This window comes from Glycine soja, chromosome 11 (genome assembly GCF_004193775.1).
Source record: "Glycine soja cultivar W05 chromosome 11, ASM419377v2, whole genome shotgun sequence".
Classification (NCBI taxonomy): Eukaryota; Viridiplantae; Streptophyta; class Magnoliopsida; order Fabales; family Fabaceae; genus Glycine; species Glycine soja.
This window is the reverse complement of record NC_041012.1, coordinates 4,979,250-5,004,790: the sequence shown is the minus strand read 5'-3', so window position 1 is coordinate 5,004,790 and position 25,541 is coordinate 4,979,250. Positions and strand designations below refer to the sequence as shown.

General features: G+C 33.7%; 4 protein-coding genes and 1 long non-coding RNA gene across 8 annotated transcripts; 3 read left to right on the top strand and 2 right to left on the bottom strand.

Moving 5' to 3' along the window:
• Positions 1-1,075: 1,075 nt before the first annotated feature.
• On the top strand, positions 1,076-4,119 carry LOC114377062 (probable protein phosphatase 2C 55). Of its 4 annotated transcripts, none has more exons than XM_028335445.1 (6): positions 1,076-1,225; positions 1,639-1,671; positions 1,776-2,287; positions 2,595-2,919; positions 3,345-3,494; positions 3,670-4,119. In XM_028335445.1, exons 3-6 carry the CDS (start codon positions 1,788-1,790, stop codon positions 3,964-3,966), a joined length of 1,272 nt encoding a protein of 423 aa, XP_028191246.1. In that variant the 5' UTR covers positions 1,076-1,225; positions 1,639-1,671; positions 1,776-1,787; the 3' UTR covers positions 3,967-4,119. The 4 variants fall into 4 exon arrangements, with proteins under 4 accessions (XP_028191246.1, XP_028191245.1, XP_028191244.1 ...); XM_028335444.1 differs by having other exon boundaries at positions 1,639-1,682; XM_028335443.1 differs by having other exon boundaries at positions 1,639-2,287.
• Positions 4,120-4,213: 94 nt separating this feature from the next.
• LOC114377061 (vicilin-like seed storage protein At2g18540) lies at positions 4,214-7,169 on the bottom strand. Its single transcript, XM_028335442.1, has 5 exons — positions 6,831-7,169; positions 6,411-6,586; positions 6,235-6,315; positions 5,805-6,086; positions 4,214-5,712 (listed from the first exon to the last, which is right to left on the bottom strand). Exons 1-5 carry the CDS (start codon positions 7,132-7,134, stop codon positions 4,465-4,467), a joined length of 2,091 nt encoding a protein of 696 aa, XP_028191243.1. The 5' UTR covers positions 7,135-7,169; the 3' UTR covers positions 4,214-4,464.
• Positions 7,170-8,612: 1,443 nt separating this feature from the next.
• LOC114377393 (pentatricopeptide repeat-containing protein At4g38150-like) lies at positions 8,613-11,655 on the top strand. Its single transcript, XM_028335877.1, has 4 exons — positions 8,613-8,755; positions 9,002-9,054; positions 9,241-10,431; positions 10,983-11,655. The coding sequence occupies exons 2-3, from the start codon at positions 9,052-9,054 to the stop codon at positions 10,402-10,404; spliced, it is 1,167 nt and encodes a 388-aa protein (XP_028191678.1). The 5' UTR covers positions 8,613-8,755; positions 9,002-9,051; the 3' UTR covers positions 10,405-10,431; positions 10,983-11,655.
• A 2,323-nt stretch (positions 11,656-13,978) lies between these two features.
• On the top strand, positions 13,979-17,379 carry LOC114377406 (tyrosine--tRNA ligase 1, cytoplasmic-like). Its single transcript, XM_028335892.1, has 10 exons — positions 13,979-14,154; positions 14,225-14,372; positions 14,521-14,810; positions 14,910-15,006; positions 15,335-15,440; positions 15,520-15,602; positions 15,932-16,077; positions 16,238-16,343; positions 17,015-17,074; positions 17,161-17,379. The coding sequence occupies exons 1-10, from the start codon at positions 14,066-14,068 to the stop codon at positions 17,176-17,178; spliced, it is 1,143 nt and encodes a 380-aa protein (XP_028191693.1). The 5' UTR covers positions 13,979-14,065; the 3' UTR covers positions 17,179-17,379.
• Positions 17,380-19,839: 2,460 nt separating this feature from the next.
• LOC114375186 lies at positions 19,840-22,858 on the bottom strand. The gene is made up of 2 exons (XR_003658727.1): positions 20,228-22,858; positions 19,840-20,123 (listed from the first exon to the last, which is right to left on the bottom strand). It is a non-coding gene; the product is annotated as an uncharacterized LOC114375186 (long non-coding RNA).
• Positions 22,859-25,541: the final 2,683 nt, after the last annotated feature.

Below are 25,541 nucleotides of genomic sequence, written 5' to 3'. Positions count from 1 at the left end.
GAGTCTACGTAAAATCGGAAGAGTCTACTCCGGTTTCGATTCTACTTCCGATTTAACTCGTCAACCCTTAGTAGAATCGTAAAATCGTAAGATTTTACGATTTAAATCGAGAGTTTAACAACCATGATACACACGATATTTAACTTATCAATTGTCATTATTATATCATTTTTTAAAGTTAAAAAAATTTAATTTTATCATTTTTTTATAATACACAACTATAAAATTATTATCCTACTTTTTAAGATGACAAGTAATTATAAATAAAATTTAAATATTATAAATATTTAAATGTCTTTTTACATCATTTGACATTTCATAATTAACTAACTTATAAGCTTTTAAACCGCCTCCCAACTCCTAACATGTAATTAAGCTGGGAGGGGAAACTCTATATGCTACAAGAAAGACAAAGTTATTTATTATTTGAGAAAATATCGAATATAATAAAAAATTTCTCTATTTACATTATCTTACAATATAAATTAAGATTTTATCATACAATCTCAATTTCACCTATATAAAAGAAGGTTATCAAGGTTTAAATATATCAACTTTAATCCAACTTATAAGTTAATATATGTTTTACCTTGATAAGAATAACATGAGTTTTACATGAAAAATATAAAATTTTTCTATTTCCATCCTAAATCAACACAGTCATCATGTGTTATGTATTCGTTATTTGTAGGGTGAATTTATTTAAACTTTAAAAATATTTTTTATATAAACATTCTTTTAAGAAATACATAGAATTTATTTCTTATAATAAATAAATAATTTTTTTAAGTAAAAATAATCTAAATAAACATATTAAAAAATAAAAATTACTTATTTTATTAAAATAAATATTTATTTCAATAAATAAGTTTCAATGAGATGGATTATAATCTCATCAATTTCTAACATATTTTTGTTATATCTTATCATATTTTAAGGGGAGTATTTGTTTCTAAGTTATCTGGTTTATTTCCAAAAATACGAGGATGAGAATATTTATTCCTCTGTTTGCTTGTTATTTCAATTTTTGTTAAGAGGTAATAAAAAAAGTTTTCCGGTATACTCTTTTGAAAGGAAGGCACAGGGAAACCTTGGTGAGTAAAAATACAGAGATGCCCTCGATTGTTATTATCTTTCATTGACGTTACAAGCCTCCTGTGTTTCATTCACCGCCGCATTTTGTTCTTGTTGTTGCTCTTTCAACAGGAAACTCCTCCTTCAACAGGTACGCCATAGAACATTAGAATCCATCTTCTTTTTCTTGCTGGTATTAATTTACGGTGGGACCACATTGGAATTCATGCCTAAACTTTTTTCTGAGTGCCCTGTTTAACTTTAAACCGCTTCATTTTTTTTTAATTGGCTTTGACATATTCAATTTTTTTTTAAATATAAGATAGTGCCTAAGTAGTATTGAACAGGTTGATGAAATCCATTATTGACTGATGCAAAATTGATACAGTCCCAGTACATTTGCTTCTCAATAAAAAGATATTTCCCAAGTCAAAACATTTTGGGGGTTTCTCTCACAAATGATTATATCAATTATTTAGTACTTGCTCTTTGCATCTGGTGGGGTGTTTGTTTTCATGAAGTTAGAAACTTCGAATAATATTTGTTCAAATTTCAACATTTCAGATTATGAGTGCGGTTCATTACTCTTGAAGCAAGGTTTGGTGGGGGTAAAAAAGGAATGAGTTTTGTTAATTCAAATCACACCCGTGGTTTCACATTATTCTTAATCGGGAAACTGAATTAAGGGTATTTTTGCATAGGGGAATAAGATCATGCCTGGCATTCTCTCAAGGCTGAATGCAACCATTTACTGTCGCATTCGGGAAGCAATAACAAGGCAACAAGGAGTGCCGACATCCTTGTACAGAAGTTCAGCTTTGCCTCTTTGTTCGCTCACTTCAAGTCACACACTTCACACAAAATCAATGATTACTGCCTCACATTCCAATGCTATGCTGGGAGATGTTTATGCTTATGGCTTAATCTCAGGTCGTGGTAGTGTGCGAGACTTCACAAAGCCTGCTGTAGGTTGCTTGAGGGGTAGTGTGAATCTAAGGAGACTACAACCATTGTATGGTCCTTTGAGTTTTGGGTGTTCTACTTTTGATGCTAATAGGAGGATCCGGGATTCGAGTTTGCTGCATGGATCATGGCTCAAGAATTTCTCAGCCTCTTCTTCTGCTTGCTACTCAGCCGGGGCTGCACATGCTGTCTCATTTGATGGAAGCCCTCCTGATGAACAGCTTGCAAATTCCTCTTTTTCGCCTGACCCGTATGTGATTGTTGTTCTTAATATTTTGAATTCTATTTCTCCATGAATTGCTTCAAATAATATATTTTGGATGCCGATTTTGATGCCATGAAGGAAGCTTACCCTATTTATACCGTGTTTGAAAGAGTGGGGTAATGATTCTGCAGCAAGTTCCAGAAGTGTGACTTACTATTTGCATTTTCCACACTTTTGAGTATTTCCATGAGAGTCCAATTTTTCTTTTCACCAATTATATCTGTAAACAGTAATGTATATTTCTTGCAGCTGATACTTACTTATCCTGAGCATTGAGTACTGTTATTTTCAGAACTATTGTTGGTGGTAAGCCCTTGAAGATGTTGTCAGGATCTTGTTACCTACCACATCCAGATAAGGAGGAGACAGGAGGAGAGGATGCTCATTTTATTTGCACGGATGAACAAGCAATTGGTGTTGCTGATGGTGTAGGTGGCTGGGCGGATGTTGGCGTTAATGCAGGACTGTTTGCACAGGAACTTATATCCAATTTAGTGAGAGCAATTCAAAAGGAGCCTAAAGGTTCTTTTAATCTGACAAGAGTGTTAAGGGAAGCTCACGCAAATACAAAGGTCAAGGGTTCATCAACAGCTTGTATTGTTGCTCTTACTGACAAGGTAATTTAATCATCATACATGTTTCATGCCTACTGAATATTAAATGGTTTGTTTTCTTCTTATATGCATAAACATGAAAGTTTTTCTACATTTTCACCTATGTCTGGTATAATGCATCCTCCAACACTTATTGTGTTTCATAATTCATTTTATTTGAAGTAATTGTGTGCAAATACCAAATGGGGTTGAAGATTACATCATTACAATTATTATCATATTAAGCATGTTTTCCACCAAGCTATTTTAAAGTCAAAAGTTAAATTAAGCTTAGAAATGGATTTAAAGCACGCCGGGAGCTCTACCGGCTTCTGCTTCGTCTACAATATTGGCATGTGATCATGCAAATACTTATTCTTAAGTATTGTCTAACCAGTTCATAAGTCTCGAGTTCTTATGTATAATGTCTGATTAGTTTCTTGGTCCAGGGACTACATGCTATTAATTTGGGTGACAGTGGATTCATTGTGGTTAGAGATGGATGCACCATTTTCGAGTCCCCTTCTCAACAGCATGACTTCAATTTCCCATATCAGTTGGAGAGTGGGAATGGCGCTGATCTACCCAGCTCTGGTGAGGTAAAGTTCACGCATCAACTTTGTTAATAAGATGTAATTTTATTTGGCCTGGCTTTCACGTTCGGCAGGATGCCTAATGGAAGATGAAGTCTTTTTGGAAAATGAGTTTGTCAATTGTGTGCCTTTATGGAAAGTCAAACAAACTAAGCATATCTATTTGCAATAATGCATCCAGGTTTTTACCATACCCGTTGCTTCAGGAGATGTGGTCATTTCTGGAACAGATGGTTTATTTGACAATTTGTACAACAGTGAGATCACTGGAGTTGTTGAACATGCAATTAGGGCTGGACTAGAGCCCCAAGTAACTGCTCAGAAGATAGCAGCACTGGCTCGTCAGCGAGCACTGTCCAAGAGTAGTCGGACACCATTTTCTACTGCTGCTGAAAAAGCTGGATTCTGTTATTATGGTGGCAAACTTGATGACATAACTGTTGTTGTCTCATACATATCAGGTTCAGTGAGTGAGTGAGTCTCATTTTTGTTCTACATGTTTGAACTGGTGGAAGAGAATGAAATGTAACGATATTATGGTCCATTTTTTTTGGATTGGTATAACGAAGATGAGATATAATGGAAACTAGTAGTGAAATTTATTCTATCTTATTCCACTGTTTATCGTTAATTATCTTTTTACCTAGTTTGGAAAGAATAAGATGGAATAAAAATTTTGTTATGTTCTATTTCTATAATAATTATCTAAAGTAAGCACGCCTCAATTTAGAGAAGCCAAATTCACTAATTTGTACTAAATTACTAATCAAACTACCAGCATTCATGAAACGTTGGCCTTCAACAACCAGTCATAAAAAACAAACATAAGTAAAACATGACAAAGACATAAAAGAAGTTCTTATTGTAAAAATACACACCAGGAGTCTAAGTCTCAAGAGGGAATCAAACGTTCCTTATTTTCAAAACTCTCCTTCCTTCAAAGCTGTTCCTGTGGCTTTGTTTTTCAACTTGTCTATCACTCTCTCGGTGTTTTCTTCTCTCCCTCCCTGCTTGCTGTCCTGGCTTCTTCTTGCTCCCATTCTACTCCTTCTTCTGGACTTTTCCCCTTCTGTTTTCTTCTTTCTCTTCTCTCCCACCATGTTGGTTCTTCTTCATCTTCTTCTTCTTCTTCTTCTCCTTCTCCTTGTTCCTCCTTTTGTCTCCTCTTTTCTCTCTTTTGTTGCTGTCTTTCAGCCTGTTCTTGTTCTTGTTCCCTCCGTGCTGTTTCTTCTTCTTCTTTTCTCCTTTCGTGCCCTCTTCCTGCGTGTTCTTCCTCCTCTTCTCCCTTTCCAGCTACTTCTTCTCGCCGCCTCCTTTCTTGCTCTCTTTTTGCCCGTTCTTGTTCCCTCTGTGCTGCTTCTCTTTTAGCTTGTTCTTGTTCCCTCTGTGCTTCTTCTGCTTCTCTCGTAGCTTGTTCTTGCTCCCTTTCAGCCTTCTCTTCTGCCCATTTTTTAGCTTCTTCTTCCTGTCTCCTCCTTTCCCTCTTTTCTTGCTCTCTTTTAGCAGCTGCTTCTTCCTTTTTTCTTCTCCATTCTTGCTCTCTTCTAGCTTCTTCTTCCTCCCTTTCTGCTTCCTCTTCTCCTTTCCTTTCCCTTTCTTTCTCCATCCTAGCTTTTTCTTCCTCTCTTTCTCTCTTAGCTTCCTCCTCCCCTCGCTTCTTTTCCCTCTCTTCTTGTTGCCTTTTAGCTTCCTCTTCCTCTCTCTTCCTCTCCTCTTTTTTCTTTTTCTCCTCTTCCTCCTCCTCCTCTTCTTTTTTCTTCCTCTCTTCTTCTTCTTTCTTGCTCTCCTCTTCCTCCTCCTCCTCCTTCATTATCTTCTCCTCTTCCTCTGCGCAGGAACTGCATCTGAAAATGATGGAGTCCTCGGGAGAACGCAGAAGCTCATCAATGGTTCTGTTACTCACACCCAAAGACCTGGCCAGTATCTTTTTGTCTAGAATATGAAGCACTGATCCCTTTCCCGCCAAAAACTGAGGGTGGTTTTTCTTTGCTGAAGTGCTGAAGCCGAGAAAAACAAATGGTCCATTGTTGAATGACATCTGAGCCATTGGATGAAACCTAGGCACCAGAAAAGCATCACCTTCCTTAACCTTAAACCTCATGTTTTGGCATTCTGTCTCATTTTCATTGCCGCTTCCACATACTACTCGGACCATGCCTTCCCCATCCACTCCCACTGTCAACTCTGTTGCCTTTGCATTCCAATGAGGCCCCAATATTGATCCCTTCAGTTATATATATAGTTTAAAATTAATTTTAATACAACTGCATAAAGATTAAGTATCAAGTTATTATTATTATTATTATAATGACTAACCATGTTCAAATTCACCATCAGAAATCCAATGTTGGTCCGCTTCAATGACTTTAGTTGCTTTTTGGTCACTGCTGTGCTCCAACCAATGGGATTTTTGAAGTCAGGGTCATGCTCAAAGATGTTGTATGTTTCGAGTTTCTTGGAGTTGGACCCAACGCCTAAAAAGTTTTTAAGAAACGAAGCCTCCAGCTCCTGGACAATATTTCGCTTCTCTGGAACCGCATGCACTATAGCTGGAGTCTCCGTCTTGTTAATGATTGCTTCGATCAAATCTTCCGGCACCTTCAAAAAATCACAATTTAGAGGTTTTGTAACTAGTAAATATTAATATTCGTGTGTCAAACAATGCAAAACAGAACAAAATTTGAGTAAAAATATAGCCATTGACATTCTGCTTGCACAGTTGCACATTGTGAGGTTTAAGCAATACCTTCAAAGCTGCTTGCATGATTTTCTTATCAAAGCCTTTGACCAGTTCATTGATCCTTGAGTAAGCACCGATTGATGGATCCTGCATTCGTGGTTAACATCAACAACTACTGCAAACAAACCTTAAATTTTTGTATGAGTTAAATGAAAAAGAATACATGTGCAGCCAGCACTTACGTAAGTATTGTCGTCTGTGTTGGTAAACATTGCATAAATCCTAAGTTTCCTTCTCTCAGCCTCTAAGTTGCTCTGTATATAGAAAACAGATCCTTCATTGAGACTGCAGACATCTCCTTCGCGTAAACGAATCGTACTAGTACCATCATCATTTGCCCAAGTCAGCTTTCCACTCCCTGAAGCCAAAGTAAGTTGAATTGAATGTGTTGAAATTAAAATGCTTATACCACAAGTATTATACATGTTTCTCTATGTTGTCTTGCAAAATTTAAAGAAAATGATCATTGTTAAAGTGTCTATCTATAATAACAGATTAGGATATTGCAACTGAAAACACATTTCACTAAATCATACAGTGACCACAATTTAAAACCTTGAATATGTGATTAGAATTTAGAAATTCAAAGGGTTTGTATGAACCTGTATGAACATAAAAGACCATGTCTGCTTGGAGAAGCACAGGGAGAAATAGCGAGTTTGGCTCCAATGTGATGAACTGAAGATGGTAGGGTAGTTCCTTTTGTCCTTCCTTGATGTCAATGGCAGTGATCTCTCCAAATTCAGTGACAAGTAATGTCCTCCTTTGATCCCTTTCCACCACAGGTCCCTCTTTAGATTTGCCATGGTGGTGGTGCTCTTCACTTGATACCTTAACTCCCCACAAGGAAATGGTAAGGAAGAAGATCAAGACCCACGATAATGGTGAAGCTTTGCGAGGCTCCATTTTATGGAATTTTGAATGAAAACTGTGATTATGCAGTATGCTAAGGTGGCTCTATATAGAGTAAGGTGACAAAGATATGGAGAGGTGCGTGTCTTGTTTTCAGACACGTCATGCACATTGGTACAGGTGGCTGTTTATTTGATGATTCTCTATTGCAAAATTCAATACACTTGAGAATGAGATCACTATGAATCTGTTTTTTAGGAGCTGAGATCACTATGAATCTGTGATTATTTTTTTTTAAGCCATGAATCTGTGATCTTAAAATAGTAGTTTTACTCAATTTTCAGTGTTTTACTTTCTTAAATAAAAACTCAGATAACCTCCGAGTTTCGTAATAAGTGGACCATGTTTTACTCTTTCATGTAGGGATCAATACGTTAACCCGAATAAAAATAGTTAATACAAAAATTGAATAGATATTAAGAAACTAAAATTGAATGTTAGAGAAATGATAGCACTGCTCTTAGAAGTTATCCCACTAACATGATCATGCTATCAGAACCAAGTGGTACTTTTAAAATGCTGAAATACTTCATGATCTTAAAAGAGAGATCAGTTTTTCATTGGTCGCGTGTTTTTTTTTAATTAATAACTTACATTTTGAAATTATTCTTCATTTTCATTTCAATCTTATTACTTACTTATATGTATAAATTAATTATTGAATTTACAAAATTCATGTAATTAGTCTTTTACATTTTTTTAATCACTTAAAAATTAATGCTAAAAATAATTCGATCGTATAAATAAAACTGCGAGTAAAAAATGACTTCTAATGACTAATTTGCATTTATTCATCAAATTACATTTATTCTTGCAAATTGTATATTATATATCAAATTAAATTAATTTTTAATATAAATATTTTAGTGTTTTAATTCAAATAATAAAGACAAATAATGCGACATAATAATAGCGGCCAAAATGAAATTTTAGTCAATAACATGCGTTGGCCAAAAAAAATGACTGCACAAAATGACTAGTGAGGTTCTCTAATCTCTACTTCAATAATTGAAGCATGGTAGATTAAAGTTTTTTTTTTTTTTTTTACATAGACTAAAGTTTAAAATCTCTCCTTTTTATATTTTCTTTTCCGTCTATATTTTTATTTTTATTTTTTTTTCTCATACTAAACGTACCATAATTTACAATTTTACATGTGAGAAAATCGGGCATTTAAACTTGTTTGTTTATTCTTTATTTTCTTAAAAACATTTTCTATTTTTAAATTTAAAAAAACTTGTTTGTTTTTAAAATAAAAAACATTTAATTTATTTTTATTTTTGATTTTCTATTACTGTTTTTTCTTATACTATCTCATGTTATTCCCCAACTCATAAATAATTTTTAAAAACTAAAAAACAAAAAATAAAAAACACATTCAAACACATTTCTAAAATAAGTATTCAGATTTAATAAAATATAAGAATTTAAAAACTTTCGTTTTATCCAACACCAAAAATGTTAGGCCCAGGCCCAGTAGTCCATCGGCAGGGTCTTCCTTCTCCTTTTCGTCGTGTTAGTTAGGGTATTACACAGTTATTGCATTTTCCACCCTACACTTCTTCACACTCACTCACCAATAAACTTCTTCCGAGGTCAATCATCGTGCGACTCGGTAAGATATTTCTTACACTCTCTCATTTTGCTGCCATTATTTCGCTTTTGAATTTCTACTTGCACTCCTTATTTCGTGTTAGTTAGGGTGAGATAAAACGCTACCGCAAATGAATTTTACATTTCTACACTCTGCAATTTTACTTTACTTTTGTTTTATTTCTAGCATTTAAATTGGTTTGGTTTTCTTTCTCTTTGATTGTTGCTTCTATTGGATGATTTAATACTATTTTTTCATTCAATTTAGGTGGCTGGTGGATTTTGAGAGTGGCTTTGATTTAATCCCAGCACTTGTGGATGGTAAATTACCGGGACTTTATGATGATAATTTCTCTTCATTGAGTCCCCCATTATAATCTGATTGATTTGTTACTTTATTATTTAACATTTGGTTATCTCAGTATCCATCATGTCTTTCCTTTTGCTCTGTTTATTCTTTGATTTGGGGGTGTTGTTGATTATATGCTTGGTGCAACTTATGAACAGGTTTACATGGCAGCATCTCGAGGAGGGGTTCATAAACTTGTATCCTTCTCTCAGATTGAAAAACTAGTTTCCTTTGTACATTGCAAACAATATCTGCCACCATTGCTTGAGACTGTGCGCCATTTTAGCTTTACCGATGATTGCAGTGGCAGAAGCAAACAACCTGTTGGAGAATCCGATGACTTTTTTCTTCAACAGTCAGACTCAAGTTTTAAAGATAATGGAGAATCTGATCAGTCTTTGTCAGAACCAATTCCAAGTAGACCTTTGAGAAGTAGGAAGCCAGTTAATCAGCCTCCTCCACGTTTCCAAGAATATGATAGAGGTTCCCATTCCTTCCCTCCGAGATTTTATGACAACCATGGTGGGCCTGATGAATTGGACCAAACGAATAAATCTTCCAAAATTGATCTTGCATTTCAGAACACAAATGTGGCAAAAACGAATAGGGATGCTGGCCAATCAGGAGACAGTTTCCTTAATAAATTCAAGCTTGGTTTTGATGATAAAACAGTGAATCTGTCAGAGGTTGCAGCAAGTAAGCAATCTGAAGAAGCAAAGAGGTCAAATCCCAATCAACCGGCTCAAGAGTCTATGCCTCAAGATGCTGATGAGATCTTCAAGAAGATGAAGGAGACTGGCCTTATCCCCAATGCTGTAGCTATGCTCGATGGTCTATGTAAAGATGGTTTGGTTCAGGAAGCATTGAAACTTTTTGGTTTGATGCGGGAGAAGGGAACCATTCCAGAGATTGTCATATACACAGCAGTAGTGGAGGGATACACAAAGGCCCACAAGGCTGATGACGCCAAAAGGATTTTCAGGAAAATGCAGAGTAGTGGTGTTTCACCCAATGCTTTCAGTTACATGGTCCTTATACAAGGACTCTACAAGTGTAGCAGATTACACGATGCTTTTGAATTTTGTGTGGAGATGTTAGAAGCAGGTCATTCTCCAAATGTGACAACTTTTGTTGGCCTAGTGGATGGTTTCTGCAATGAAAAAGGTGTTGAAGAAGCTAAGAGTGCTATCAAAACATTAACGGATAAGGGTTTTGTTGTTAATGAGAAAGCTGTTAGACAGTTTTTGGACAAGAAAGCACCATTTTCACCCTCTGTTTGGGAGGCCATCTTTGGGAAGAAAGCCCCACAGCGACCATTTTAAATATCTTTCAGACTATTTAAATTTAAGGTTTTATCTTAATTCTTTAACTGATTTGTCAGACTGTTTTCTGTCATTATGTAGTTTATTGTTAATTGTTAATTTTTGGTGTGCCTATTGAAATTTGCTAATAAGGGTTCAACAGGTAATTGCTTACTTCTTGATAGTAAGCCTCATTTTTGCTTTTGAATGTAGTTGTCTTAAATTAATCGGCGCTTGAATGATTTCTTCACTATTTTAATAATTCAACTTCCCTCAATCTAGAATTCTGGTAGCAGTTGTTAACATAATCTGTTACAGAGATCTGTGTTTCACCAGACTCAGTAGGATCTGTGTCACATTTGATATGTATAAATGCAATAACTCTTCTCAGGGTTCATTTTATGAAATAAAATCGCAGGCCGCTGAAATTTTCTCTCAATTTCTCACTCTCAATTATTAAATTCTAGCATGGATCACAGGACCTTGAGTTCATCCTGTTCATGCCTAACTTACCCAATCTTTACCTCAATTCCGGTGACCCTTACTCAATCATTACTTCCTTGCTTCTCATTTTGTTTCTGTGAAACTTGATGAATCAGGAAACAAGTAGAAGCTGTGATCTAAGGAGACAGACTTCACAGATTTGTAGTGAATCCAGAAATACCATTGTGTTTCCTATCTGATGGTGATTGGGATTGTGGTGGAATCAAATATGCAATGGAAGTAATAGGGATCAGCTCCTGTTCTTGTGGCTCATTTCTTCACTTTTGGAGTCACTTCTCACTAGTTCGATTCACAATTGTGGTTGCTTTGGGATGAATACACTGATACTTAATTTCTTCGAATCCCAAACTTGTGCTAAGGTTCATCAGTTTGGATCTGAACTGCAAAGAATAAAGAAAGGCTCGCACTCTGTTTCTGAATACTTGTTGTGGATCACGGCTCTGATTGATTCCTTGATCTTCATAGGTTTTTGTGTACTACCTCATGAACACATTGATGTGATTTTGGATGGATTATTGAGGGAATGTGATGCCTGTTGTGAACTTCTGGTTGTGGTTTCCATGAATAGTAGATTGGATCCTTATTGAGTGGAATTGAATATCTCCTTCTACAAGTGAAGCTCTCGAGTTGAAAAGCAATCTCACAAATACCGTCTATGTTATTTTAGCTCTCCAGAAGCAAGTTGGTGTGTTTCATTGTGTTTTTGTTTTTTATCAGTGCATTGTTTTAGTTTTATGTTATAATAAAAAGATGGGTTATAAAATGTAACTTATGAATTGACTCTAATTAAGTAAACAGGGAAAAAAAATAAAACAAATAATTCAATCGGTATATCCACTAATTGAAGCATGGTGGATTAAAGTTTAAAGTAAAAAGATAATTTTAGATTGCAATATTTCAAAGTATGGTATAAATATTTTATTTTATTGATTATAAATATATTAAAGAGAATTTCTTTTGCTTTAGTTAGGAGTGTTTCCCATTGACCGTGGGGCCTAATCTTTTTTGGGGTACTACAAAGGGTAGACCTCTATAATTAGATTTAGGGTTTATTATATTTTGGGCTTAATATTTTTTGAAATTTATGTTTTTAGTTTCTAATATAAATTTTCACTAGTCAAATTGATGGCTCATTAAAAATTTCGTACCCCATCGGATGTTGTACGCAGTCTTACCCTTGCATACGCAAAGAGACTGTTTCCGGATTCGAACCCATGACCAACAAGTCATCAAGGCACAACTTTACCGCTGCACCAGGGTTCGCCCTCTAAATTGATGGCTCATTAATTAATTTAAATCAGAAATTAAATTACATTATTAATTTAAACATTTAAAATCATAAAAAAGCGTATTCATCATAATTATCTTATTTAATATAATTATATATTTTAATTTGATATATTAAAAATATAAATCATTTCAAGTAGTCCCAAAAAATGACTAATATATTAAAAAAAGGTAAAAAAAAAAAAAAGATTTTCTGTTTCTTTTTAAAAAATTGAGTATGATTTTAATTTCCTAAAAAAATGTCCATTTTTTGTTATTCTAATTTTAAAATGCATAACTTAAGCTTTATTTAAACTAGTTTTTATTCTTCTAAAAAAATGTTATTAAAACAACTTTATTTTTTTATGATTAAAAGTAGCCATGTATTTTAAAATTAGAGGCATGAAAAATAGAGACAAAAATACAAATTTGACCGTAAAAAATCCCAAAATTAATTAATTAATAAAGGTTTAATTACCCATTTAGTCCTTATAGTTTTCAAACTTATCCATTTTAGTCCCTATAGTTAATAAGTGGATTTTTTAGTCCATGTAGTTTAGCTTTTAATTCTCAATAGGTCCTTACCGTTAAAATTGTTTGATACCGTTAAATTGTTGTTGTCAGGACCTTGGCTCTTCTCTGATATGTTTGTCAGGACTTTAGGTTTCGTTGCTCTTCTCGCATCGCACCGATGTGTTTTCATTGCTCTTCTCACATTGCATCGCAAAACTCCCTATGCATTTGTCTTGTTGGGTTTGGTTGCCTTGTAGAACACACAGTAGAAGTGGCCGGCCGCAGCGAACAAACGAAGAGTGCAAGTGTCCACAAAGCCGTTACTCTTACTCATCCCATGAACCCCTAAATCTTAATTGCTTTGTTTCCCACCAATTTCCAATGGCGAACGTCTCGTCGTTTTTGTTCGTCGACATTCGTTTCGATAGAAAGAAGTTCGGTGTCGATATTGCCAGGTTCTAGGTACCAATCTCTTTTCCTCTTCGTCCAATTTACTCATTCATCTATCCTCTCTTATGCCACATGCTAACAACTGTTATTTTTCCATTAAATTTGAAAAGAAAAAAGATAGTGATATTGATTCAGTGATGATTTTGAGCGCCGTCAAAGACGAAGCCGAGAAAACAATAGAACCTCTCGAAGAAGAAAAAGTCGCGGTGTCAACGACGAAGAAGAGGAAGCGCAAGGGAACCTCTTCTGGTAATTTACATTCTCTTACTACACTATGCTATCTCTTGCATTCAACGTTATGTATCTCACCCTTGCTTCATTTTCGTAAACACACATAAGAAACGGTCGAAGGATTCAATGTGTTCAGAAGTTCAACGTCTGTGGTCCAGTCGAATGATGAAGTCCGAGTCATTGAGGAGTCCGTTGTATAATAATAAGAAGAAGGAACAAAATAAGCAACTCAAGGTTCCTTTTTTGTTTTGTGCAATACACGTATTTCTGAGTGTTTATGCAATGATTTCATATTTTTGATTTGTTTTCAGCGGGACGCAATATTTAGAAAGCAACACAACATTCATGTCTGTGGTTATAACGTGCCATCTCCGCTTCAACACAACATTCATGTCTGTGATTATAACGTGTCGTCTCCGCTTCAACACAACATACCAGAGAAGAGCCAAGGTCCTGGCAACAATAATTCATAAGTGTTAAACAATTTTAACGGTACGAAACTATTAAAAATTAAAAGATAAATTATAGGGACTAAAAAAATTATTTATTAACTATATAAACTAAAATAGATAAGTTTGAAAAATATAAAAACTAAATAATTAAATCATAAATAAACAATTGACTTGTTTAAGACATACATACACCCTGGCCATACTCATACTCAGGCTTCTTCTTCGTCTCTCCGGCGTTGACTATCTTTCTTTGAGAGAGTAACGCAATGGAACAACCACTCACCGAAGCCGTGGAATCCTTATCCGTCTCCGACCCTGAGATCCCCCAATCATCCAATCCCAATCCAACTCATCTGTAAGTTTCTTTCACTCACTAACTCCGTTTTCTAGGGTTTCAATTTCATCGTTTTTTCTTTTGTTCCCAGGTTGACCCCCGATGAGAAGTTTCAAATTGTGAGGAGCGTCGGAGAAGAGTGCATTCAGGAAGACGAACTCCTTAACCTCCTCACCAAAAAGCCCGAACCCGTTTGCTACGATGGCTTCGAACCCTCCGGACGAATGCACATTGCTCAGGTCAATAAATCTCTATTCTAAAAAATTTGTTTAATTTATATTGAGCAGTTGATTACTTGAATTCCAAGGTGAATGGAATGGAATCTTTTGAGGGTGGTGTGGATTACATTATAGTTACTTTCTTTTACTTATATATATGTTATTATAGGGTGTTATGAAGACAATCAATGTGAACAAGCTAACATCTGCTGGTTGCCGCGTCAAAATATGGATTGCTGATTGGTTTGCCAAGCTCAACAACAAGATGGGAGGGGACTTGAAGAAAATTGAAACGGTTGGCCGTTACTTGATTGAGATTTGGAAGGCTGTTGGGATGGATCTGGATAGTGGCAAAGTTGAGTTTTTGTGGTCCTCGAAAGAGATTAACGCCAGAGCTGATGAGTACTGGCCTCTTGTGTTGGATATAGCTCAGAAGAACAATCTAAAAAGGATTATCAGGTTCCTTTCCTTTTTAAAATGCCTTTTCCTGTGTTCTTGTAAATGGTGGATTTGGACTTGAAACACTGTTGTTTCGTGTTTTGTTTTTCTGAATTATAGGTGTAGTCAAATAATGGGGCGGAGTGAACAGGATGAATTGACTGCTGCTCAGATATTCTATCCATGCATGCAGTGTGCTGACATATTTTTCCTCAAGGTGTCTTTCAGGTTTTTACTAGATGTTTGTGCTTGCATTAATTTTTTTTATGCTTGATTTTTACAATGTTAGCATTAAAAATGGAAATCATGATAGATGCTCGCAGCCTTGAATGTATTAATTACATCTACCACCAATGCATGATTTCTTCTACTAACTTTAATTGTGTTGTTATTGGGTTTTTCCTTCCTTTTCTTTGCTTTCTATATCTAAGCTAGCTGTATAGTTTATTTTCAATATTTGAATATTCAGATATTGTGCTGTTTCTCATGTCCATTTGCTTCAAACATGTTAGTGAATAATGCATGAAGTTTGTATTGGAAAATAGGCCGACATTTGCCAATTGGGAATGGATCAGCGAAAAGTGAATGTACTTGCTAGAGAGTACTGTGATGACACTAAGAGGAAGAACAAGCCCATTATCTTGTCACACCGTATTCTTCGAAACTCCTTTTGAATATTGTATATTGAAGTTGTGTATCTCACACTAACTGATTTAGGGGTGATTTGCAGACATGTTACCTGGTCTGCAGCAAGGACAAGAAAAGATGTCAAAAAGTGACCCATCGTCTTCCATTTTCATGGAAGATGAGGAGGTAAGTTGCTTATAGGGCTATCAAATTTGTGTCATTATTACAAAGGCTAAAACCAATGGTCATGTCTAGTTGCATTCTGTTTTAATTCTAAGGACGCTAAGAATTTTTTTCATTTTGTGAAAATTGCAAAAAATATAAAAATGGAAAAAAATATTAAGCATGAAGAAATATATGGTTAAATATATGGCTGTGCTTTTTGTGGCAAAGTATAGCTATTTGTTCCTTAATGATGAATATATTTTCAGTGGTTCCTTTTATTTGTAACTTTCCTTTATTTTTTTAAAATAAAACTTATGTTGTGTCCAAAATAACTTTATATTTGGATATAGGCTGAAGTGAATGTGAAAATAAAAAAGGCTTATTGCCCGCCCAAGATAGTGGAAGGAAACCCATGCTTGGAGTACATCAAATATCTTGTCTTACCTTGGTTTAATGAGTTCACAGTGGAGCGTAGTGCAGATAATGGTGGTAATAAGTAAGTTTTGCTATTTTCCCTCTTTGAACTTCAGACGCCTTTAAAGTAGCAACCTCTTTAGTCATTTTGTTTACCTTTATTCTGTTTTACAATTTTTTTTTTACCTTTTCTTCTGCGCAAATGTTTGCTTGATACATGTTTTTGCTTCCATTCAATCTAGGACTTTCACAAGCTTTGAAGAGCTGACTGCAGCCTATAAAAGTGGAGAGTTACATCCTGGTGACCTTAAACCAGCATTGGCAAAGTCGTTGAATAAAATTCTGGAGGTGATGATTTCTGATTATGTTTCTGTTGTATTTTTGCTTCCAGGTTTTAAAAGCACAATTTCAATTATGTATACTAGGTTGTAGTGTTATTACTTTTGCATTGAAACAGGGCATTAGAAGGCTTTTGAATATATATACTGCAAGCCCATTGCTTTTCATATTCCTATAATCACATTGATTTGTGTTTTTATAATTTGTTGGGTTTGAAATTTTAATATGATTTCAATCTTCAAATATCAATGTGGTGGTTAAAATAATTCAAATTGTTTAATCCAACAGATTCTCCAAGTTAAATAATTCTGTTTAAATAGTGTACTGTTTACCCTTCATCCTTCTGCATTTGTATTACAAACCTTAACGTTTTTATTGGTACTCAAGTGGCTTCGTACATTTGCTTCAATTATTAGCTTAGGCATAATCATGTCTCAATTTAGTTTTGTCAAGCTGGGAGAGGAATTGAGAAGTAGACTCCTGTGACCGTCATGTTTTGGCTGCTCTGGACATTATATCCTACTGGTGCTGGTAGCATCTTCTTACTAATCATTGTGAACTTGTACAAAGCAAGACTAGTGGTGTTATAGCATATTATGTGAACTCTGGAGTTTTTCCTTTTTATTTCTTCATTTCTAGTATGTGGCACAAGCTCGATTATTGTTTCTTGGACTATGCAGCCTGTAAGGGAACACTTTAGGAAGGACAGCAATGCTAAAGAGCTATTGAAAAGGGTCAAGGTGAGCTTTGTTTCTAATTAGTAAAATACATTTAACAATCACTTGGGTTGGGTTTTTTACACTCTAAATTTGTTTTTGGTTGGCAGGCTTACAGAGTCAAGTAATATGCTGATTAAGGACTTCAGGCTAATATCTATTCTTTGCCAATCAGCCATAGAATTTTCACGTTGAGATTATGCACTTTTGGACTTGTAAAATGTGGCGGAGGTTCTCTTTAGAATGAGTAATGTGATTTTTGTTTGCGTATTTTGTTTACTTGAAACTTGAAATATAGATGCGTCAATTTAATATTTATATTTTACTTATGTAAGACTTGTCATAAATGTTTAATTATTCATAATACAAATAATACCGACTTGCCTAAAAAATTAAGGGTCACAAATTTTAATAACTTCAATGAAGTTAATATTTTAAAATAGCAAAAAAATCGCAAGAGAATAATTTGAGAGAAGTAGAAGTGCGAAACAAGCAATAGCTATAGCTGGATTATTTTCAAGGTCAAATTTGTTTACTTTTGAAAAACGAAACTATGATCATTTTTTCAATAGGTGGCATGAATTTATCTCAAGCAACATTTTTAAATATTAATGAAAAAATGAGCATATACTTCGGAAAAAAATAATAAATATAGATGTGATTTTTTTTAAGATTTGAACTTGAAAACTTTAGTTTAATTGTAACAATTTAATGCAAATTGATCTATATGTCTATTGGTGGTCTAGATGTGAATTGTGTTAATGTTAGTATAATAAATGTGTTGATAAATCGATCTAATTTAATGTGAACTGAAAAAATTGATTCAAAAAATCAAAGGGATCAAAAATTTGTAAAACTAAAATTTTGGATAAAATCATGTGAAATTTCGGATTTGTTTTTAGAAATTGATCCAAACCAAAATTTATACATAAATATATATTTCTATTCATAAATTTATAATATCACTTATTTTTTTACTTCTTATATATTTATAAAATTATCATATATATAACTCATATCTATTTATGAAAAATATATTTAATTAAATATATTTTTATTAATTATTTGAGTTAAGATGCTTAAATATTATATTATTAGTTATATAATGACATACAAATAAAATATTTGAAATTTTAAATTATTTTTTATTATATTTATTATGTATGTTATCTTTTATTAATATTTTTAAAAAATTAAAATAGGATTAAAACTGAAAATCAATCCAATCCAAACTGATTTATATTAGTTTGAATCAAATTAAAAGTTTAAATTAAACTAATTGGATGATAAATTAACAAAACAAAAAATAATGGATTGGATAGTTTTTCTCTTCAAAATCAATCAAATCCAATCTACCAACATCCCTTGTAGTAATAACAAGTATATATTATGTTTTGAAGTTAGATGGAAATTTTTTTATTGTAACTAAAAAATCTTTGTAAATTAGACTAATTATCTATCATAAATGATAGTCTTTTGAAGAGTTATTTTTCAACTAGTGCCTTTTTTTTTGGGGAAGGGGGGCTGAAATATCCAAGATTACAAGAGGGGTTTTAGGAATTTATTTAACCTTGTGTTTCAATTTATTCTTTTTACTTTTATATAGTTAAAAACATTATATCACAATATAAATTGTTTATCATATCTAAAATATGATTTCTATATTAGAAAGTACAGTAACAAATTGATTTCTGAAAAATGAAAAATTTAAATTTAATTCTCAAATGTAAAAAAATGTGACAAATTAGTTTTGTGGATAATTTTATGACAAATTGATCCCTGAATTTTGTAACTTAACGTCAAATTGATTTACAAAAAATACAATTTGTTAAGTTGATCCTTAACATTACAACTTAATAAAAAAATGGTCTCATGAAATTTGACAACAAGATCAAGTTGTTGCACTTTTTGCATATTTGATGACTAAATTTGAATTTTTATCTTTTAAAAATTAATATTATCACATAACACTTTCCAAGCCAAGACTAAAATAAGTATTTATCCTAAAAAATATTTATTTACTACTAATTTTAGTTATAATACAATATATTTTTAAATTCAAAAGGAAAAATAGCTTGAACAACAATTGACTCAAGACTATCAAATAATTTTGATTTGAAACAATAGAATTTATAATACAAGAAAAGTTTTAAACTAATAAAATTAAAATTTGAAGGGAGAGGGAGGGAGACAAAAATCTCAAAGAAAGAGGAGACGGGAGACACATGCAACAATTCATACAAAAGATTATCCAATGGTATTTTGTGTTTATTTTTATTATCCACTCTATCATTTATTACATTTCAAATTCAATTTTTTTTCTCTTTTCTATTTTTTTCTCTCTTAGTTAGACACTTCGTTGTATAATTTATTGTACAAATATCATTTCTAAAAAAAAATGACAAATGTTAATTTAGTTTTTTTAAGTATAAAAATAAATATTAAACAAGGATAAAGTTTCATGTCACAAAGACAGGATAATAAGAAATAAAATTTAATAAGAGTGTATTAACAATATAAAAAATTTTTATTCTATCATTTATTAAATATTTATATATTAATACACTTTGTTTTGTCGAAGACTCCATTATCAATACCATGAAATGGTTAGACAAAATGACAATGTCGAGGCAGTTTATATCATTTGTATGCCAGCTGTAGAGACTCCATTGATTAAAAAAGAACAAGCGATAATAAACATATAAAACAAAAGTAATGCTTGACTGTAATATTTTTGTTAACTAAAAACAAAAAAATGATAATAATGGGTGCCAACAAAGTCAAGTACATAAATAATTTAACTCCATTAATTAACAAAAAATGAATAGTAGGTTGACAATATTTTTTTACAATTGATAAACCAATGAAATTTTAAAAAGATTATGGATTACATCAAAACGTAAGCACGAGCTCAAGATATAAGGACAAGCGCATCACCAGTAAGTGAAGTCATTATGCTCAACATAGCTAACAAGCGACTGCATAAAGTATAAGTCTATAAGAATAGGTAGTACCGACCTAGTTCTGCTCTGTTTCTTTCCCTCATAGTCAATATGCAATCATTGCCATCTTGCTGCAAGGAACCACAATTCAATAACAGGAGCAACATAATTTATTTTATAACTATTAAAAGCAGGTTAAAGTAAAAGTAGCAAAAAAATAAATCCAACTACTTACCAAGAAAATGGGAGAATAAGTAGCTGCGTGGCCAGTATAAGGGATCAACAACAACCAGACAACCATAGGAAAAGGCAATATCCTGAATACTAAAAAATCCGTCTCAGTAAAACCACAAACATGGAGTACCAAGGAATGTGTGTGAAAAGCCGCAGACATTAGGCACTGATTGGTATTGGCAATTGAGCATCAACAGAAGTGTATCAAGGAAATTGGAGCCAAAATCTCTGCCTTGAACTCTATGCATGCCAACCAACATTATTGAAGCAAAGGCATTTCCCTCCGTCATGATTAAAATAACGGAAAAAGGTAGGCACTTCCCCTCTAAAGGAAATACCTTTCACATTTTATAGGGTCTTCCATGACTACTGCAATAATGACTCTCATTTTGGATAGAATTTTAATGTTTGTGGCAGATGTTGTTAAGCTGACATTGTAATCTATTCAATTTACATATCTCTGACCTCAACTAAACTGTGAGCAGGTAGTTTTCTTAATCCTACCTCATTTACCATATCTCTAATCTTCTCTGCATCTCCCCACCTTCCTACAGTAGCATAAAGTTTTGCCAACAAAACATAATTTCCAGTATTTTCAGGCTCAAGCTCAAAAGTCCACCTAGCAGCCACCTCTCCCAGTTCAACATTCTCATGAATCACACAAGCACCAAGTAGTGCACCCCATACGGCATGGTTAGGTGTTATAGGCATTGTTCTAATAGGGTTATAAGCATCATTCAGTCTACCAGTACGTCCAAGAAGATCAACAATGCAAGTATAATGATCAACATGGGGAATAACTTGATGTTGCTTGAGCATAAAGTTGAACAAAGAAAAACCCTCGTCAACCAAACCTGCATGGCTGCAAGCATGCAGAACAGAGGTGAAGGTGGCATGATTTGGTTTTACTCCAGATTGTACCAACTGATTGAAAAGTTTCACAGCCATTTTGCCATGTCCATGCTTTCCATAAGCAGCAATTGTTGCACTTCAAATAATAATATCCTTGTCCTTCAGAGGAATTATATTAAAAATCTGGTGAGCATATCCTAAACTTCCACCCTTTGAGTATATATCAACTAGAATACTTGCTACTTCAAGTCTGTAAAGAAAACCTGATCTTATAACGTAACAATGTATGTTCATTGCCTGTTGGAGATCAGCAAGAATAGAATATACAGGGAGAAGACTATTAAAGCTCACATGGTCAGGTTGTACATCTTTCACTAACATTTGCTTAAAGAGTTCTATTGCCTCTCTTGCAAGCTTATTTTGTATGAACCCAGATAGAAGAGCATTCCATGGGGCCGTTCTCTTCTTAGAGGTTCCCATAAACACTTTATAACTGAGGTTGCCATGATTACATTTGGCATACATATCAATCAAGGCAGTTTCCACAATGACCTCAGACTCGAGCTTTTGCCTTATTGCCCATGCATGCAGGCACTTGCCATAGTTCAAATAAACCAAACTGCCACATGCTGATAGTAAAGAAGCTATGCTTACCGAATTTGGTTTCACTCCTTCACACTGCCTCATCCGACAAAGCATCAAAGCACTTCTAGCATCCCCATTCAAAATTATCCATTAATCAAAGTAGTCCATGTAACCACATCTTTCTCATCCATCCCCTTCGCTAGCAACCATGCTTCCTTCATCTGACCACACTTAACATACATGTCCGGCAATGCACTCCAAACTACAATATCTCCCCAAAATCCTTTCTCCTGAACTAATGCATGAACGTCTCTGCCAAGCTCCACATTTTTCAAAAGCCCACAAGCAGGCAACACCGAAACCACAGTTGCACAATTAGGCTCGACACCCACATCCATCATTCTACCATAAACCTTTACTGCATCTTCTACACAGTTATTCCAAAAGTACCCGTTAATCATGGTATTCCAAGAAATCACAGTCCGTTCCAGCATCAAGTCAAAAACCAGTTGTGCTGCTTCCTTCTCCCCGGCATTCATATACATTGCCAACAAAGTGTTTTGAACAAATGTGTCGGAATCATAGCCAAACTTAAAGGTCTGCCCATGAATTCCAACGCCCACATCAATCAAAGACAAGTCACCACAAGCCTTGATAACAACCGGGTATGTGAATTTGTCAGGCAGGGTCCGACCCGTCCCGAGCATTTAAACAAACAAGTTGAGGACATCAAGGGGGTGCCCCATTTGGACATACAACCTCATCATAGCGTTCCAGGAGAGCAAGCTTGGCTGAGGCAACTTATCAAACAGGTGGGATGCATAGGACGGGTGGCGGCATAGCGCGTATGATGTGACAAGCTTAGAGCAAAGGTTAAAGGAGGAGGAGAAAACACCAAGGATGAGGATGAGGGCGTGCAGCTTTTTGGTTTCAGAAAGAGATTGAGAAGCTGAAAATTTTGGCAATAGCGATTCACAATGTGTTGCAGTGGTACAAACATCACCATGCCGTTCTTCGTTGGACCGTTCGTTTATGCAAGTCCATACTCGTAAATTTATAGGTTTGGGCTTACCTGGACTTGGTTAATTATTATTTTTTATTTTTTGGTCCAAATGGAAAATTATAGTTGGCTCTTGGCTGTACAAAAAGAGAGTGAAGATACCAGGAACTGGAAGTGATCCAAAAATAGCTGAAAATAAATAAATGAGTACTGGAAGGCCTTTGTCCAAGTTTATAGTTACCCTTACTTGCATCTAGCTGTTCAAACATGAGTACTAGAAGGTCTTTGTCCTACTAATATGTGTCAAATTATTGAAAATAACTTTATCTTCAAATTTGTATGTACTAAACAATATTTATTGAAAAAAGTCAAATTCTTAAAAACTCTTAGTTGGAAAAAGCTTAAAAAATAAATAAATGTAAGAGAGAGAAAACCTTTGTCCTTCTTCAATTTTCCCAAGATGATATTTTTGTTTGAATTCTTTTATTTCAACAAGTGTATCGAGTGTTTTTTGAGTCTAAACAAAAGTGCGTTGGGTTAAAAATATTCAAGCATATTTAGGAAAAAAATCAAAATAAATCTACGAGTATCTACTATAGATACCCATGTAGTTATGAGTACATGCACGAGAACAATATGTATTCGATGGGGGCAAGTAGTGAGGGACTATTATCCGTGTCCCTCCTACAATCATTCTTAGACTTAATTGTTTATTTAAAAAATATAATATGTATTATTTTTTATTTTGTATGGAATAAATTAAAAACACCTGAAATCTAAATACACATATTTAGTTTAATTTTTACTCTTTTAATTTTTAAGTTATAACTATTATAAAAAAAACATCCAATCATAAAAGCAAAAAGGGTTTGCTCTTATTTTTCTTTATTCTTATTTTTTTCTTTTATTTATGTCTTTTGCCTTCCCTTACAATTTGTGGATTTTGGGTTGCAAGTTCTTGGGTGGGTAATTTGCATGGCTTAGGTTGGTGATTAGGTATGGTAAGTAAATTTGAATTTGTAAGTATTTATTCGACCCTAACCCAATTTGGTGGAGAAAAATCTACTTTAATTTGACTAAATTTGAGTTTAGTTTTCCTTTCTTTGTAAGAGTGAGTTTAGATTCACATGTAAGTACCTCATTCCCGAACCCACCCTTCCATGCACACACATACATAATTGAAATTCTCACACACACATTAACTTAATAAATGAATTATTTTTAAAATATATAACTATTTTTTTATAAAAAAAGGTTAGTAAGTTTCTCTCAATTTGTTCATAACATGATAAAACCAATAAGAATGAAATTTGATTTTAAAATTTAAAAGCTGATTCTTTTAAACTTGAACCGTGTCTGTTGCCATGTCTATCTTAAATGGTGAGGTTTTAACTTCATGACAAATCAAGAAGTTGTTGGGTGTAGCCTGGATGCGATCATGACACTAATAATGAGACATTTTTCTTAGTAGAAAGATCTACACAAATGTTTCCTTCTATAAAGAGTATATCGATGATGGTGGGAAGTTGGAACATGGGGATGTAACTCAAATGGTATCAGAGAAAATCTTTGTCCCAGCACGTATAGTTCGAGGATGAATCAAACGAAAGTTGATGGATATGTAATATTTCGATGAATCACACTAGAAAGAGAGGGATCCAGAAATTATACGGGTATAAGACTGTACAATTGAGGAAGATTCAAATGAATTAATTTGTATTATCTATGCCAACATGATGCATATACTTTTTGATAATCCACCTTTTAAGAACTCTACAGTTAAGCTTGTTTGGCTAAGAATGGTTATGGGATGGATGATCTTTTGGAAAATTTCCCAAAAAGTGTGCAAGTGAAGACAAAGCAAGCTAAAAAGTTTTGTGTTAGTTTGTGGGGATAGTCATTGATTCTAAAGGCAATCAAAACAGATTGTCGAGGTCGCAAAAATAACTACTTACAAAGGGTTCTGACCAACGAGGAATTGAGTGAAGTGTTAGAACAAACCTCTTTTCTAGTACGGTGTGATTCGAGGGCGAATTAGGCGGAAGATGGTAGACATGTAACACCGGAAAGATAGGAATCCAGAGACTATGTAAATATGAGATTGTATAGTTGAAGATAATTTAAAGAAATTAATTGGTATTACCTTTACCAACAAGATGCATCTACTTTTCGATAACTGATCACTTAAAGTACTCCATAATTAAACATGTTTAGCTTTTAATAGTTATGAGATGTGTGACTTTTCAAAAAGTTTTTTGGAAAACGTGTAAATAAAGACAAAACAAGTAAAAAAAGTCTTGTATTGGTTTATGAGGACAACCATCAAAACAAATTGTTGAGATCTAAAAAAGGGTTATTTATGAAGGATTCTGACTAATGGAGGATTCTAACCAACGAAAAGTTGAATGAAATATCACCGTATAAAATATCATAATGTGAGAGAAAAAAAAACAAAAATAAAAAATATTACAATTATGTGGTGGTAGTTTGAAGAAAGAGAAAAATACATTGTGGATAATAATAATATTTTTTTCTTTACTCTATTCTTATCTTACCTCAGCATATGCATTCACTTAGTTGACAATATTAAATGCCAATTTTTTACTAACATAAACCCACTAATACTCCATTTGATTCTTCTTAATTGTTATTTTTTAAGAAGATTTTTGTTTATATTTATTTGTTATTTTTAAAGTTTAAGATAATATTAATTATTCCTTTTTAATTATATTATACTTTCTACCTAATTTTTAATTAATTTACAGGTATGTATTTATTGTGAAGTAACAATAGAAAAGAATAAAATAGAAAACATCATAACCATTTTATTATGATAAAAAATATTGCATTCTTTGATTTCGACATAATTTTATTTTAA

What these genes read in the sequence shown, in the direction of transcription:
- LOC114377406 (XM_028335892.1), top strand. Translation starts at nt 14,066, where the DNA reads ATGGAACAACCACTCACCGAAGCCGTGGAATCCTTATCCGTCTCCGAC. An exon ending in GCCCATTATCTTGTCACACC is followed by an intron (nt 15,441 to 15,519) that starts GTATTCTTCGAA and finishes GGTGATTTGCAG; the next exon opens with ACATGTTACCTGGTCTGCAG. An exon ending in GCAGATAATGGTGGTAATAA is followed by an intron (nt 16,078 to 16,237) that starts GTAAGTTTTGCT and finishes CATTCAATCTAG; the next exon opens with GACTTTCACAAGCTTTGAAG.
- LOC114377061 (XM_028335442.1), bottom strand. Translation starts at nt 7,134, where the DNA reads ATGGAGCCTCGCAAAGCTTCACCATTATCGTGGGTCTTGATCTTCTTC. An exon ending in GGTCTTTTATGTTCATACAG is followed by an intron (nt 6,587 to 6,830) that starts GTTCATACAAAC and finishes CTTTGGCTTCAG; the next exon opens with GGAGTGGAAAGCTGACTTGG. An exon ending in TGATGGTGAATTTGAACATG is followed by an intron (nt 5,713 to 5,804) that starts GTTAGTCATTAT and finishes ATATAACTGAAG; the next exon opens with GGATCAATATTGGGGCCTCA.
- LOC114377062 (XM_028335445.1), top strand. Translation starts at nt 1,788, where the DNA reads ATGCCTGGCATTCTCTCAAGGCTGAATGCAACCATTTACTGTCGCATT. An exon ending in TCCTCTTTTTCGCCTGACCC is followed by an intron (nt 2,288 to 2,594) that starts GTATGTGATTGT and finishes TGTTATTTTCAG; the next exon opens with AACTATTGTTGGTGGTAAGC. An exon ending in TTGTTGCTCTTACTGACAAG is followed by an intron (nt 2,920 to 3,344) that starts GTAATTTAATCA and finishes TTCTTGGTCCAG; the next exon opens with GGACTACATGCTATTAATTT.